The sequence below is a fragment of the Sus scrofa genome, chromosome 1 (assembly GCF_054392235.1).
Source record: "Sus scrofa isolate SSC_HxYL_T2T_F1_AM1 chromosome 1, Sscrofa_HxYL_maternal_Yorkshire_Landrace_v2.0, whole genome shotgun sequence".
Lineage (NCBI taxonomy): Eukaryota > Metazoa > Chordata > Mammalia > Artiodactyla > Suidae > Sus > Sus scrofa.
The window spans coordinates 205765461-205780795 of NC_139383.1; the positions used below are offsets into that span (position 1 = coordinate 205765461).

At 40.1% G+C, this 15335-nt stretch overlaps 1 protein-coding gene across 3 annotated transcripts in view; it reads left to right on the forward strand.

Moving 5' to 3' along the window:
* The first annotated feature begins 3926 nt into the window (after window positions 1-3926).
* KCNH5 (potassium voltage-gated channel subfamily H member 5) overlaps window positions 3927-15335 on the forward strand; it is a 293800-nt gene continuing 282391 nt past the window's right edge. For all 3 annotated transcript variants that reach the window (XR_014820505.1, XM_021062620.2, XM_084983190.1), the window contains exon 1: window positions 3927-4240. Coding sequence is in view for 1 of the 3 variants with exons in the window: in XM_021062620.2 (XP_020918279.2) it covers window positions 4168-4240 (73 nt within the window). In the remaining 2 variants the exon portion in view is untranslated. The remainder of the gene's footprint in view (window positions 4241-15335) is intronic.

The following is a 15335-nucleotide window of genomic DNA, read 5'->3' on the forward strand; positions in this document are numbered from 1 at the left end:
ACTGGAGGCCAGGATGGAGAGCAACTTCTGGTGCTTTCCTTTCTTCTTTGTGCCCACTTCTCTATCAGAGCTACTTGTTTAGCATTTGTAGATTGCACCCTAGACCTCTGCCAAGGTCAGACACAGAGAACAGGGATGGGGAGAAAAATCATCCCCCTAGAGAGTAGTGGGTGGGCCATTTTCACATAAGGGATCAAACATTATCAGACCCGACCTATTTTTAATGCATTTCTGAGAGTTTACATGTAATTACAGCTACTGTCAAATAAGCTATGTTTTAAATATTCAAAGGAAGATGTGCTTGATAAAAGAATCCTACAGCAAACCAGCAGTAACTATCACTTCCTAATATATCAGTTTTTTTCAGTCTCACTCTTGTATCAGTTCCTGTTAAACTGGAACACACCTGCAGCTCAGCGAGCTTTCTTTCATTTCATAGATGTGACTTGGGAGTTGTCAAACACTGCTGGGTATTGGAACACTTGGTTCTCAAAGACAACTCCGATTACAATACCCCAAGACAGAAGAAAAGGACAAACGATTCTCCTTTAAAACGGAATCTTTGCAATGAAGTAAACAAACAGAAGTCCTTTGTGTGACATTGAAGCTTTTTGATTCCTGTCTCTCTCACTTGTATATTCTGAGGCTTGGTTACAGTATATGGACTCTGTCTGCAGAACACTTTTAAAATGCTGTATCGGTACCTGCTACAATCTACCAGCACACTCCTTAGGCTGGTCAGTCCATAATGTGCCTGTTCTGCTCTGTTTGCCTTAACTCGATGTCGAGTAGAAGCTGTTGCAAGTGATTGCCAGGAGTTTCTCTTCTCTCTAGTGCTGCCAAACGATTGATGGCAATAGAGGTCACTGGGCATTGCTGGTTGTTACCACACTATTGCCGACATCAGATTATTTTCTATTATTTGTAAGGAGCTCTCACGACAGGGTTAGAAGACTCGATTCTAGTCTCAGTGCAGCCTCTATAGCACTACATCATCTTGGACTAGGCACTTGGTCTCATCTGGGTCTTATTTTTTCCCCTCTGTAAGATGAAAATTTAAACTAGAAGATTAAGAAAAATGCATAAACCAAGGATTTGACACTTTACCAAACTTCTTTTATAATAATTATTAATTAAAATAATTCCAAAGTTATAATGCTATGCAGTTATTAAGGACAAAGAAGAAAGGATACACACCATTTTAATTAAATCTGCAGATGGAACTAAATAGGGAAGTTCTACCAGTAATTATGTGACTGTGTCTTAATGGAGTCCAAAAGAGTTTCCTCTTTGGGAAGTGTGAGCTAATACACCCACAGAGGAGTGATTAGGAACAAGGATATTTATACTAGATGGGAATGCTGGGAAGCTGAGATTTTATATCGATACCCGCAGGCGAGATGTGGGCAGCTGATGTGTGCAAAAGAATATACAGATAAACAGATTTGAAATATTTCCTGCTGCTGCTGATGGATTTATCATATCATATTAGAAGTCTAGGATAGGAATCTATGAAAAAATATATGTAAAAGATTAGCCTACTTGTTCATCACTTCAGTCTGTGAATGGCTAAGTAGTCATGGTCTGTCCCAAAACCATAAACACAGGTCACACAAGACCCAGCAGTGGGGAAAATCCAGTTGTGTGTCTAAGCTCCAGCTTCCAGTTCCCTCTCTTGCACATACCACCCACCTGGTTAACTGCAGGAAGGGAGCTGTAACCTCAGTCACATCTCTGACTCCTGCCCTGGCAGGCCAAGCACATGGATCCAAGCTGTGCTCTAGTCCCTTGTCATTTATCTAAAGATACCCCAATGTATTTGGAAGACATCCCAGCTGTAGGGAAACAAACTTGCACTACCAGCAGTGCTTGGGGTACAAAGCAAAAACAGCCTAGTCTTATTCCACCAGGCTCCTGATTTTCTTTTCTATTCAGAAAGAATCTTAGCAAAGCAAATTGCTCTTTATCTCATGTGTCAACCTTCTGGGTTTGCTCAGCTGCCCAATTTCTAGGCACATGGGTGGAAATTTCAGAGAGGAGTGGAGAAAAAAGACCCTAAGCTAAAGCTTGGATTCTGGTGTGCATTTATGGATGGCTCAGCTACAGGCAAGAGTCCTTTCACTGGCTCTTCTGGAGTGGAAATGAAGGTAACTGGAGGCCAGAGATTGGTAATCTAGGGGTTTCCAAATAAAGTTAAACTGCACCCTCCCTCCCCCTCCTCCTCCTCCCCTCCTCCCTCTGGGTACCCACCCTACCACCCTGCCCCACCCAAGGAATGGGCAGAGCCGGCGTTGTTTCCACTGATCTCCTGATAACGGTGGTGGGAACTTCCCCCTACTTGCAGGAGACCCAGCCTTGACGGGTCCTAACAGAGGTGATCTAAAATATTCTGTCCTCAGCAAAAGAGGACGCCCCTGTCCGATTCTCCTTTCACATTGGTACTTAACTCTTTGCCTGGTCATCAACCTCTGATCCTGCAGCAATGCACATTTTGTCCTCCTGACCCTCTTTGACCCTATTTATGCAGTCGTCCTTTCTAGCCATGCCCACATGAACCCTATGGGGGAAGCCTAAGGTGCTTGCTTTTCAAACCTGAGCAGGCATAGGTATTTACCGGGAAGGCTTGTTAAAAAGATTGTTAGCTCTCGCCCCCAGAGTTCCTGGTTTCCTGGTTTTGAGGTAAAGCCTAGAAATTTGCATTTCTAACAAGTTCCTAGGAGATGCTCTAGGTGGGGACCACTTTGAGAACCACTGCCTTAGATAAAAAGAAGTCATTGGCTGTGTGAATCCTCTGTTTCTTTCCATTTCTCTCCGTACTCCCTTCGCACTTATGCCATTTTCTCTTCTTTGTAGACTCTGGGTTTTGTACTCTATTTCTAACGGTTCCACTCCTGGCGCGGGTTCCCAGCGTTGTTAGAAACGATTCCTGCCGGCACCCTCTGGTCTTGCGCAGCTTCGCTCCCACCGTCTTCACTGTTTTTCCACCACAAACGCTGCCCTCTGCATTGTCTTTCTCACGAATGTGGGGTGTGAATTATTCACCCTCTTGCCCTAATTCATGCATTAAACGCAGCCTTTCCCGAAACTTGGCGGAGGTGGTCTGCTCGCCACTCGCCTCTGCGCTCCGTAGCCCTGGAAAACTCCCCTGTGCGGCTGCTGCGCTCCTCCGAGCGCCAGTCCCAGTTTGGGGCTCAGGGGCTGTTCCGGAGCCTGCTCTGTGCTCCGACCCCATCTGGCTCAGGCTTCCAGACGCAGATTAGGGCGGGTGCTGAAAACGCCTCTGTAGAGCTTCAGGCGCAGAAGTCCAGAGGGGGGCGGTAGCAGCGTCAGGTGGCTTCTCTGCGTCCCCGCGCGCCGCCCAGCCAGTCCCTGCTCCTCTTTCAGCCTGGGCTGGATGGGGAGATGATCTACACCTCCGCCCCGGCAGCCGCGTCCGGGGGAACAGCTGGGATTGAGGACCTTGGCAGGAGAAACTGAGATGTGACCCCTTCAACTACCCATTGCCCTCTTTGGCATCCTGCCTGCTTCTCCCACTTCCTTTCCCACTTGATACCCCCACTGCACAGAGAGCGTTTGCCTCCATCTCCTGGGAGAGAGGAACGGCCACCAGGCGCACAGCCCCGCAGAAGTTGGGCTCAGCTGGGCAGCTGTGATCCTGCTGCGGTATGGGGTGGGCCAGTGAAGGGGATGAGGCTCAGAATAGGGTCTGGGAGACAGGAGTTTGAGTGGGCTTTTCCTGCTCCTCCGGCCCAAGGCTCGGGACAGGGGAAGAAATGCTGAACCCGCGTCTAGGCGACCGCTACCGCGGCAGCAGCTTCAGCATCAGCTTCAGCATCAGCACCGGCGGGACAGCGACAGCGGGGGCGGCGCAGGCGCACTGTGCCCCGCGGAGCCTGCAGTTGCCTAGCCCCGTGTGCGGCACCGCCACAGTCTGGGCAGCGGCGGCCGGGGGAGCGCTACTACCATGAACTGCCTGGTCCTCCTCCCCAGAGCTGCTCATCCAGGTCGGGCTGGAGACACAGTCAGAGGACCCCGTCGCCGTCGTCGCGCCCTGTCTTCTTTCGGCTCGATCTTTTCCTCCACCTTTTCCTCTTCTTCCTCCACCTTCTCTTCCTGCATCCCCCCCTCCCCCGCCGCGGATCCTGGCCGCTGCTCTCCAGACCCAGGATGCCGGGGGGCAAGAGAGGGCTGGTGGCACCGCAAAACACATTTTTGGAGAACATCGTCAGGCGTTCCAGTGGTAAGAAGAGTTGCAGTCAGAACACCCCCACCTCCATACTGCCCACGCGCGCACCCCCATCCTCCCCATCCCATCTCTCTCCCAAGGGGTGGGGGGAGGATGCAGACAACCCTACCTGGTGGCTTCAGTTCCGGGCTGGATCTGATTTTAGGTGGGGGTGGGAATGAGGTGGCAGAGGAAAGTTAGTTGCATCCCCTCCCCACTACTACTCACCCCCTCCCACCTGTCCGAAGCCGGAACAGGAGGAAGCCGAGGTGGAGCAGCGGGTAGGGTGCAGGTACATCTGGAGAACAGGGTTGAGTTTCGATTTTGTTGAGGGATATCTTTCTTGCTCATCTTTTCCGTACATTTTTCCCCCAAGTAGGCTGCAGAGATGGATTAAATTGTTAGAGTTAACCTCAGTGGAAGGTTTTCTTAAGTTGGGGATGGCTGTGAAAGTGGCTGCTTAATAAGATTTAAGTCTCTGGAATGGCTTTCAGGCTCAGTGGGCACCGCAGAAAGGAGTCTTGTGTTGGAGAGAGTAGTTGGAGTTGATCCTAAGAAAGAGAGTCAGTTCTTAAAAAAAATGGAAAGGCAATTATTATGGTCAAATTTGTGTTTAAAGTTTCTTTTTTATGCCTTGTGCATTGGTCTCTATTGATCTATATGACATATTTGATTTGACTTAAACAGGAGAGAGAACTGTAGAAGTGAAACAGTAGCTACTGTGCTGTTTAAGTAACTGGATAAAGAATTAAAAAAAATACCATTCTACCTTGCTACTGACATTAAGATTTTTTTTGCCTTAAAGTGTCTTTAAATTGCCACCCATTTATGCATTAATTTCCTCCAAGATATCTAAATGGGGATGGTTGTATTTTTCACATTTTAGGAACTTATAAGCTTTGCATTTTACTGAAATTTACATTTAATTGTTTTTAATTCTTTTATCTATTTTTCAGTTTTACAAACAAGATACATGAAATATTCTTTAAAGCTTTTTTTTTTTTTTTTTTTTTTTCCTTTCAGAGGTCTGTTATTTTGAGATCCTTTGCTTGGAGAGTTATGAGAAAGACATTTCTGCATATTGATTAGTAGTAGAGCTTGGACCAAAACAATGGAAATACTCCATGCAATTCCACAATCATTGTTTATTCCTTCCTTTATTCAATGATACAGTATTTATTTGGGTGTCTTATATAAGAGACACCCTGCGGGGTCCTTTGGCCAAAAAAAGGATTAAGACACTTCTGCTGTCAAGAAGCTCCCTGCTTAGTGGGCAAAACAGAGGTGCACTCAAATGATAATAAATAATTAAATACAATTTTGTTTTTCCTGAATTGGTAGATTAGGTTATATTAATTCTTGGGGTTGTGATCTTTTCAAAAATTAGGCTTGCAAATATTTTCCTTGATTTGGGGACTATATATATTTCAGTGTCCTAAGGTATTTTTCATCAATCTCTACATGGCATTTAGTTTTAATTTGAGGCTAGTGACTTTATTTCTTCACATTTGGTGAATGCCTGATACTATGCAAGTCTTGCACAGACTTTTTGGCTTGAGAAAAATAGCTAATAGACCTGGTTTGGTTTTTTTTTTTTTTTAAACTATAATATATATATTTTTGCCATTCCAGTGTGATTTCAAATGTGTTTTTGATTTTGTAATCATGTAAAATACAAATTCATAATGGTAGGCAATTTCTTTGTTTATACATTACTTTCCAATATTAGTATTATACAAAAACCTAGAGTGTAGGGGGATGTTACTGTTGAAACAACCAGTTTGGGAAATTTAAACGTTATTGAAATAGCTAATTAAGATATATCAGTCTTATTTCAGCTTTCTCATTCTCTGGGGTTATTTCAACTCCATGTAATTTGGTCTGTGAGAGGACTTTTCAGAGAAGGCCTTAAAAAATAAAATCCGCAGGCCCTCTGTTGCTCTGCCTGGTAACCAGGAAATAGATGAGAATTTACTGGCAGAAGTTTACTCATATAGGATCTTTGGTTGAAACTTCTTATACAGACTGGAACTATGAGCAAGTTTTTAGAATATCTTTTATTTCTGGTATACCGTGAAATTAAGACAATGCGGCTTAGAAATATCTGCTTCTGTTGCCTCCATTTTACATCTACCATCCAAATTAACAAATGCTTTATCTTTTTTACACTTTGTGTTCATAGTTGCTTCACTGCTTTAATGTTTCTTTCCATGGATAGCACCAAGTGAAAATGAAAATTTATCTATTTTGGCATTTTAAATAATACTTCTAACTTCTTATGGCTAACTTTTAATACCAGTCCTGAAAACCTCTGAGCTTTGTTTGAAATGTGTTAGATATTTGAGATAAATATATGTGTGTGTGTGTAATCAATACTAGAAAGTCTCAGTGCTTCTTGTTCAGGAAGAATCTCAGAAATTGAGAATTACAGTATTAAATTTCTCTACACATATGTGTGGGAGTATCCCACAGTTATTACCATTTCTATAGGATTTGGTAGAGAAATAGAAAAATTCATTCTGAGAAATTGTTTAACTGAGACTAACAGAGAAAATTCCTTTCAGGGTTCTCACAGACAGATTGAGTTTTCACAGTGAAGATTTCATTATTCACTAACTTAACAACATTGAAAGTGAAGTATTGGCAGAGCTTTAATGGAAAAGAAAGAAGAGGAGGTAGCACTCCCAATACATTTAAGAATTGAAGAAAGATGGGCTGGGATTAACTACTTATCTTTATCTCCACAAAATGCTTCTTTTTCTGATACAACATCATTTTCTTCTTATGAAAAGATCAGATCTTTTAGTGAGAGTCAAATGGAATAGGAACATATGCTGAGATACATAAACATACAGACGGGTATCTACCAGACGCAAAGATAGATGCAGAGGAAGAAAACTCTTTCTCTTTCACACATGCAAAGAACAAAAGAGAGATGGAAAAAGTAGCAGAAAGGTAGAAAGAGAGAGAAAGAAAGAGGGAGGCAGGGAGGGAAGGAGGGAGGGTGAGAGAGAGAAGGAGGAACCTGAAAGGGCAATGGACATAAAGAGAAAACATCAAGCCTTTATTTGTCCACAGATATCACTAATGAGCTGAAACCTCAGCCAATTAGAAGTGAATCAGAGAACTTTTTTTTTGTGCAGAGCAAAAGAGCAAGAAGTGTGGGATATTTGGGTATAGCTTTTAAACATGAGGATTTCTTAATAAAGTTCCAAACTCCTCAGCTGCCATTTCCCAGAATAAGTGCTGCATTCTTTGCCCTAGAGTAGCACCATAGCCTATTCGCTGTTATTCTATACCACTTGGGATTGGATTTTTATTTTTCTTATTTAGTTGACTCAGTCCATTATGGGAAAGTGTTTCAAATTGATACTGGTGATTCAAAGTCTATAAAATAAAATAATGAGCACCGTTGAGTAGGATGGATACAAACATAGTTTATAGCCAAACCCCATAATAGTAGAAGTAGGGAATTCCTCCTTTTAGTTTCAGGTTAAATACAAGATAATTTTTAGACAAATAAAAGGAATTACAATCATTTTTAACATAGGATTCTAGTAGGAATAGATTGCATATTATTACTCTAAGACATTGTAAAGATCAAAAGAGTAAATGCAGTAGCAAGGTTTAGGTACATTTTTGGCCATTAGGTTCAAAGTGGGTTGCTGGGAAGCAGAAAATTTGGGAACCATGTTGTAAATTCATTACATGTGTGCAAAGTCTCATAGAAGCGGCATCCACAGTGCTTACTGACTAAATCTGTGTCTGGAACATCAATAGGCCATCTTCTCTTAATTGAATTTCAGTATGTATGCAAGCTCTTCATCAGTATACTTTGGGCTGTAGGGAGCGGCACAATTTTGAGTAGAGGGTGAGTACCTGAAGGAAAGCAATAGTTATTATTTTTTAAGAATTTTAGTTGAAATTGTAGATTCAAAAAACAAAACTTTCAAGGCCTTCTATCTGATTATTGCATTGGGCAGTATATTTTATATGTATGTTGTCTTTGGTTCTGTAACAAATAGGCAAAAATGGTTAGTTTGGATGTTAGTAAACAAGATTGCCATTTTGAAAATTTATAACTACAAAAATAATGTCTTTCAAACTAGAATTTAACTATTCTTTAATATTTTAGACAGTATGAAAAACTAGAAATGTTTTTCTCTTTACAGAAAAAGGGGGTTCAGGAAGGAAGAAAACGCAAAAGGCAATATTTTATGAGCTACTTAACCTTCAAGAGAAACAGCTCAATATACTCAATTTTCCATTTTTCTTGAAATACCTGGTTGCACAAGCACTTCCTTTACTCAGTGCTGCCTTATTGATAGGGAAATCCAAAATCATTTTTGTGCTATAATTTATATTTGTAAACCTGAGATCTTAAATAAAAACCTATAGAAGAGGACATGGAGAACTAGTGATTTAAAAACAAAGCAAAAAAAGGAGGGAGTTCCTGTCATGGCTCAATGGTAACAATCCGACTAATATTCATGAGGATATATACTTGGATTAGATCCTTGGCCTTGCTCAGTGGGTTAAGGATCTGGCATTGCTGTGAGCTGTGGTGTATGTGGCAGATATGGCTCAGATTTGACGTTGCTGTGGCTGAGGCATAGGCTGGCAGCTCCAGCTCCAATTCAGCCCCTAGCCTGGGAACTTCCATGTGCCTTGGGTAATAACTCATAAGTATCATCCAATTTAAAAGAAATTGTGAAAAATGATTATTATTATGATTATTTTTGGTATAGAGTACTTGATATTTTTTTTTCTTGAAAGATCTAAACCACTATTCAGGAAATGTTGGTAAAACCATTTAGTGTTTTTGAAGCTTGGTTTGCCCAGGTCTTATAATGTACCACTTTTATTTTTAAACTATCATAGAGGTAAGACTATACTGACCACTTCCTAAATCATATATAAATAAGCCAGAGAACTGTCCTTTGTTTAGAGTCCATGCTGCCTTATAAAAAAACTGAAGTACTTGGTTGACTGGAGATTTTCTTGTCCCAGGACACTTGTGTTCACTAGAAATTGCTCTGTTTGTCTATCTTTTGCTTGATTCTAGGGGTAGAGTGTATAAGAAATCCATGTGCCTGGCCATTTGTCAACCGCCCTCCTAAAAAAAAAAAACCTTTATAGGTATAAAACACTATTTTTTAATAGAAGGGAGTAGCTATGATTGTTTTAATTAACGGTGACTATTTTTCCATGAAGAAATCCTTTAGCTTAGTCAATATTTATCTTTTACTTTCAATGTTCCTAATAGCTGCTTCTCACCATGGATGAACAATGCTTCCACATTCCCCAGTGTCTAGCCTGGAAAAAGGTGGTACCACTCTCCAGAGCGCTGTCACCACAAGAGGTCACTATAGGTTCTGCCACTGGTAAACCGAGTAGTTAATGTCTGTTTCTCTTTTCTGTCCTTTTCAAGTTTGATTGGCAGTCAAAATCAATGCAGTTAGTTGTTATTCTTGGAAAAAAATAGCCAAAACAGAAGTCACATGGGAAAGTGAAATGAAGAAAGGTGTTGATTTCTTTTAATTATTACAATTTTTCTTATTTTAGTTGATGGTGACCAACATTTTGTGACTAAATGAATGTGATACTAGTAAACATAGTTTATGTAAAGAAATAAAGTTAAGTACATTTTAGACTAATAGAATACTTATTTAGCAGATGAACAAAATTTTTTTATAATAAATCATTTCAGTGTGGTGATAATATACATGAAATATAAGATTTTGTAGAGTAATAAAGTATAAATAATTTTCATTCTAGAAGAATGAATGTGTATTTTCTATTTTGACCAAAAATTTCCTCATCAGATGTCTTGATATAATTCAGGTTAAGTTGGTAAAGTAGAATCAATTTATGACACTGTTTTGATTTTATTAAAAGGTAGTTTACAGATTTATAGTTACTTACCTAAAGCATTATTTAATTCTAGTATTTCAATGTTATCCAAACTTTTAAAATACAATACAGAGCTAAAGTAAATATTTTTCAAAATTCTTCAAGCTTATTACACTCTCAAAAAATATGATCAGAGATATATTACTTTAAGAGGCTTTGTTTCCTATCAATCATCATGTCTGAATCTTGGTTTTAGGGATTTTTTTCTTTTTTGGTAGAGTTAGAAACAATGTTTTGAGAGATGCTCCGAAATGTCCCAAACAATATTAGTTTTAATGGGAAAAATTAAAATATGCCATAAAGCACTTTTATGAGTAACAGAAGTTCATCGTGAAATCAAGTAAATGTGAATAATAAGCCACAAAACCAGTGGTAATCATTGTTGTGGAAATTGAGTTCAAAGAAAGTAGTCTTGATGTGCTCTATGAAGTAAACATTTGTAAAACAGTTTCCTTTACTAATAGAATTTAAAAAACTCCAGTCTTATGTTCTTACTGTACAGACACACAAAAGAAAATGCTATGTGAGATGAAAGATATGTTAATTAGCTTGGTTGTGGTAATCATCTCATGATGCCTATGTGTATCAAACCCTTAGTCGTACACTTTAAATACATAAAATTTTTATTTGTCAATTATACTTCAGTAAGCCTGAAAAAACATCATCAGTGTGTTCCACTAAATAGCCTAACTTAATAATGAATGATATAACTTCTTTTCATCATTGAAGGATGACTAAAAAGAATAATTTAAATATTCTCATTTTCTATCACCTGGAAGTTTTAAAATTGGAAAGAGCTGGTCTTGAAAGATATTTGATTGAATGAGGGCAGTGACAATATTGTCACCTGTATCAGTGTGTATTTTCGGCATGATTTGAGTATTTGGTTGTGTGTAGATATGATGACTAATAAAATAAATATTTGTATACATTCTAGATAACAGTTTTGCGATATATTGGGTTTTCACATGGGAAAAGAGGGAAATTAAATAAAGGTGAAATAATTTATAAAGGAAAGAGTGGTTGAAAAATTATTTGAAATTTTATTGCAGTGGATTTCTTTCTTGGGTCTGGTCCCATCAGAGAAATTTAAGTACTAAGTACAAAGTACGAACTTACATTGATTTCACGAGGTCTATCGGTTTGAGATTTGAGCTTAGCTGCATAGGCAGCAGTTTCTGGGCTGTCAAGGAAATGTTGGTGTATGACTAAGGTCCTTGAAGATAAGAGTTACAGCTCACACACACTTTTTTTTTTTTTTTTTTTTTTTTGCTTTTTGCCATTTCTTGAGCCGCTCCTGCGGCATATAGAAATTCCCAGGCTAGGGGTCGAATTGGAGCTGCAGCCGCTGGCCTATGCCAAAGCCACAGTAACTCGGGATCCCAGCCGCGTCTGCGACCTACACCACAGCTCACGGCAAGGCCGGATCCTTAACCCACTGAGCAAGGCCAGGGATCAAACCTTGCAACCTCATGGTTCCTAGCTGGATGCGTTAACCACCACGCCGCGACGGGAACTCCCTCACACACACTTTTATATCGTCCACTGTGAAGGCTGGAGAGCACTGAGGACTAGCTGAATAAATGTTTTTGATTTTGTCTCCTAAATTAACCAAGCCTAGAATTGATTTTTTCCCCAAACAGTGCTGGTTGAATCTACTAAGTAAGCTTGTATCAGTAATTGTTGCATAGTTTAAAATATTTAGTTAACCAATATGTATATCTGAAGACAGAAATCACTTTGTATAGGGTAAATCAGATGGGACTCAGGAGAGCCTGAAAAATGAATGTGTGAGTCCACTCTCATCTTTAGTTCCAGCTCGATTTACCACTGAAGTATTTTCTATCATTTTATTCTTATCTCTAAGGGCTTAAAAGGAGACTTTTATATAGGAAATAACTGTTTAGAAATTCGTTGATTCTAATTAAACTGTTTTAAAAAACAATTTTGCAATTAGGAGTTAACTGATGGTAAGTTTTATCCTTGGGAATTGATCTGTATCAGTTTACATATCTTCTGAGTGAGTTTTGCCTGGAGGAGCACTTTCAGTCCTGTGCATAGGAAGAGGCAAAATAGATTCTAGCTTTTTAGAGACTGTGAGGTCAGCTTCAGATCACCAAGTTTAAATGAAAATCAAACAACTCACTTAGATTGAGAGCAAAAGTTCATTTTTATCCTCATTTTTTCTGTAAGCCTTTTCTGTCTGCTGCCATATTTTTAATTTGGGACAAATTACAGCACAATGAGTTCATTTTCCTATGTTTATGGCATTCAGATAATAGAGGAATTTTTCAATGAGGGTTAAATTGTCCCCTAAATAAACACTCCTAAAAACAACCCCTATCCTTTTATATCCCCTTCATACTCTTTTTAATTAATCATTCACTAATGCAAGAAAAATTTGTTGAGTGCTCACTGTGTGCTAGGCACTGATCTAAGCACTGTGGATGCACAATTAACATGATAATAAAAGCAATGTTTCTCATTTTTTATTCCTATGAGGGGCAGAGTACACATTGGTTGGGCTCCAGAGGTTCTGGAGGCTTGCATTAAAATCCTAGTTTTGATCTTATTAGCTCTGCGACTTATCTATACATAGTTTTCTCCTCTGTAAATTGCAAGTAATAATAGTACCTAGTTTACAGTGTTGGGGTGAAGATTAAATGAGGTATGACATGAAAAGTGCTGAGAACAGTGCCTGGCCCATAACAAGCACCATATCAATATCACTATGTTAGTTATTAATATTAGTTAGTTACTAATTAATCTGTAGTTGGTGCCTTTAATTCTTGGTCACCATTTCCTTTTGCATCTCTTTTCAGTGGATTTCTGGCTATATCATAATGTTGAAATTTCCTGGAAGTTTACAAGTGAGCATACTTTTTGTGAATCCAAAACCTTTTTTTGGGTCTACATTTTTATGGCTTTGTAGGATTTGAGACTTTGCTCCCCTACCATCTCCACACAAGTTCATCTTTTGGCTTTCATGACTTTGCACTTTCTCCTGCCCTTTTCCCTTTATTTTCCTACTCCCTTTCTGTTCCCTTTCCCCTCCTTTCCCCTCCCATTTCCCTCCCTCCTCCTCCTTTACCCTCTTCTGAAGGATGAATTCAGGTTCAACCTTCAACTGCCTTCCCCCTCTTTTTCAGAGCACACTTGTCCTCTGTCAGAATTTAAACTTTATCCTTTATGTGCTCCAGTCCTGTGTTTCCAGGGCCCTATAGAACTTTTCTTGTACTTTTCACAAATTGTCTAAAAGCCAGTGTGGCCAAAGAATTGAATCTGTCGTTGACTGTGGCTTCACACAGTCTTCCTTCCTTTGGTATTTCCCCATTTCTGTCAAAGGTGTCTCTAATATTTTAATTCTTTGGTTTAGAAATCTTAGGGTCATTTTTGGCTTCCCACGCAGAGTAATATTAGTCTTACTTCCTAACGAGGTTATTAACCCCTAGAGGTAAGAATATGGCCATGCTCTTCTTTAGTGTCTTCTGTAAGTGCTGTGTGCAGAGCAGGTGAATTCATAGTCATTATATTGACTCATGAAACATGTCCATAACTGACATCAGATGCAGCCAATGGATGTAATTAGGATGCACCAAAGAAGGAATTATATAAGTTGAAAGAAGAGTTGCCTCCTACTGGGACTAGAAACGAAAGATCTTCTCAGAGTGAGGGATAAAAGGTGTGTTGTAGTCTCCTTGTTCATTCCCAAAGCAGTTTTTCTACCAGAGCATCCATAGGTAGTCAAGGTGACTGGTAATCCTCCTGGAACTCTGAGGGGGCATTTCCAAGCCTCAGAGAGCAGTACGCTCAACAGAGCAAAGCCATTTCCATCTTGATGACACAGACTCCTATCCTGGCTCCAGCCATTACTCTTGGTGACACCTCTACAGGATTACAGTAACTACCTTGCAGGGTTCCTGGAAAGATTCATCAAATCTACAAATCTAGCAGATCTTGTTTTGTGCCTCATCATAGCAAGGGCTTAATAAACACTCACCTTTTCCTGTTTTCTCTAGCTATGGTGAGGTAGGGGAGATTTTCTTTTTTTTTTCGGCTACACCCACAGTGTCTGGAGGTTCCCAGGTCAGAGACTGAACCTGCGCCACAGCAGTGACTTGAGCCGCTGCAGTGACAATGCCAGATCCTTAACTCACTGCACCATAAGAGGACTCTTCTTCTTCTTCTTCTTTTTTAACCTGAAAAAATCAAACTATTAAATAGTTGAGACTTTCCTAAGTCTTAAATGGGTGAATTTGATCTTAAAACCATTTGAAATCATTTTACCAAGGGCTTACTTATTTGGAGAAAAAAATAAAACAAACAAAAAAATAACACCATTTTTCCCCCAATCAAAAACTGCTTCTTAGAGTCAAAGAAACCTCAGTTCTTTTTACTTCAGGAACTGGCCTTGCATGGAGAAGCTAAAGAAGAAGGCAGAAATTCAAGCTCATTTTTTTAAGATTTAAATTTTTCTATTATAGTTGATTTACAATGTTCTGTCAAGTTCTGCTGTATGGCAAAGTGACCCAGTCACACACACATATATATATATACATTCCTTTTTCTCACCTTATCCTTCGTCATGTTCCAGCACAAGTGATGAGATATAGTTCCCTGTGCTACACAGCAGGATTTCATTGCTTATCCACTCCAAATGCAGTAGTTTGCGTCTACTAACCCCAAACTCCAGTCTATCCCACTCCCTCCCCCTCTCCCTTGGCAACTACAAATCTGTTCTCCAAGTCCATGAGTTTATTTCTTTTCTCAGACTGTTTTTTTTTTTTTTTGGTCTTTTTGTCTTCTGTTGTTGTTGTTGTTGTTGCTATTTCTTGGGCCGCTCCCGCGGCATATGGAGGTTCCCAGGCTAGGGGTCGAATCGGAGCTGTAGCCACCAGCCTACGCCAGAGCCACAGAGCCACAGCAACGCGGGATCCGAGCCACGTCTGCAACACACCACAGCTCATGGCAACGCCGGATCGTTAACCCACTGAGCAAGGGCAGGGACCGAACCCGCAACCTCATGGTTCCTAGTCGGATTCGTTAACCACTGCGCCACGACGGGAACTCCTCAGACTGTTTTTGTAACTGGCTCAGTGAAATCCGGCCAAAGGACAGAAATGAATTGTTTGTAATCTGTATCTTTCCATTGAACAATTAGTTTTTATTGTATAGACAGCAGAAATTAAAAAAAGGG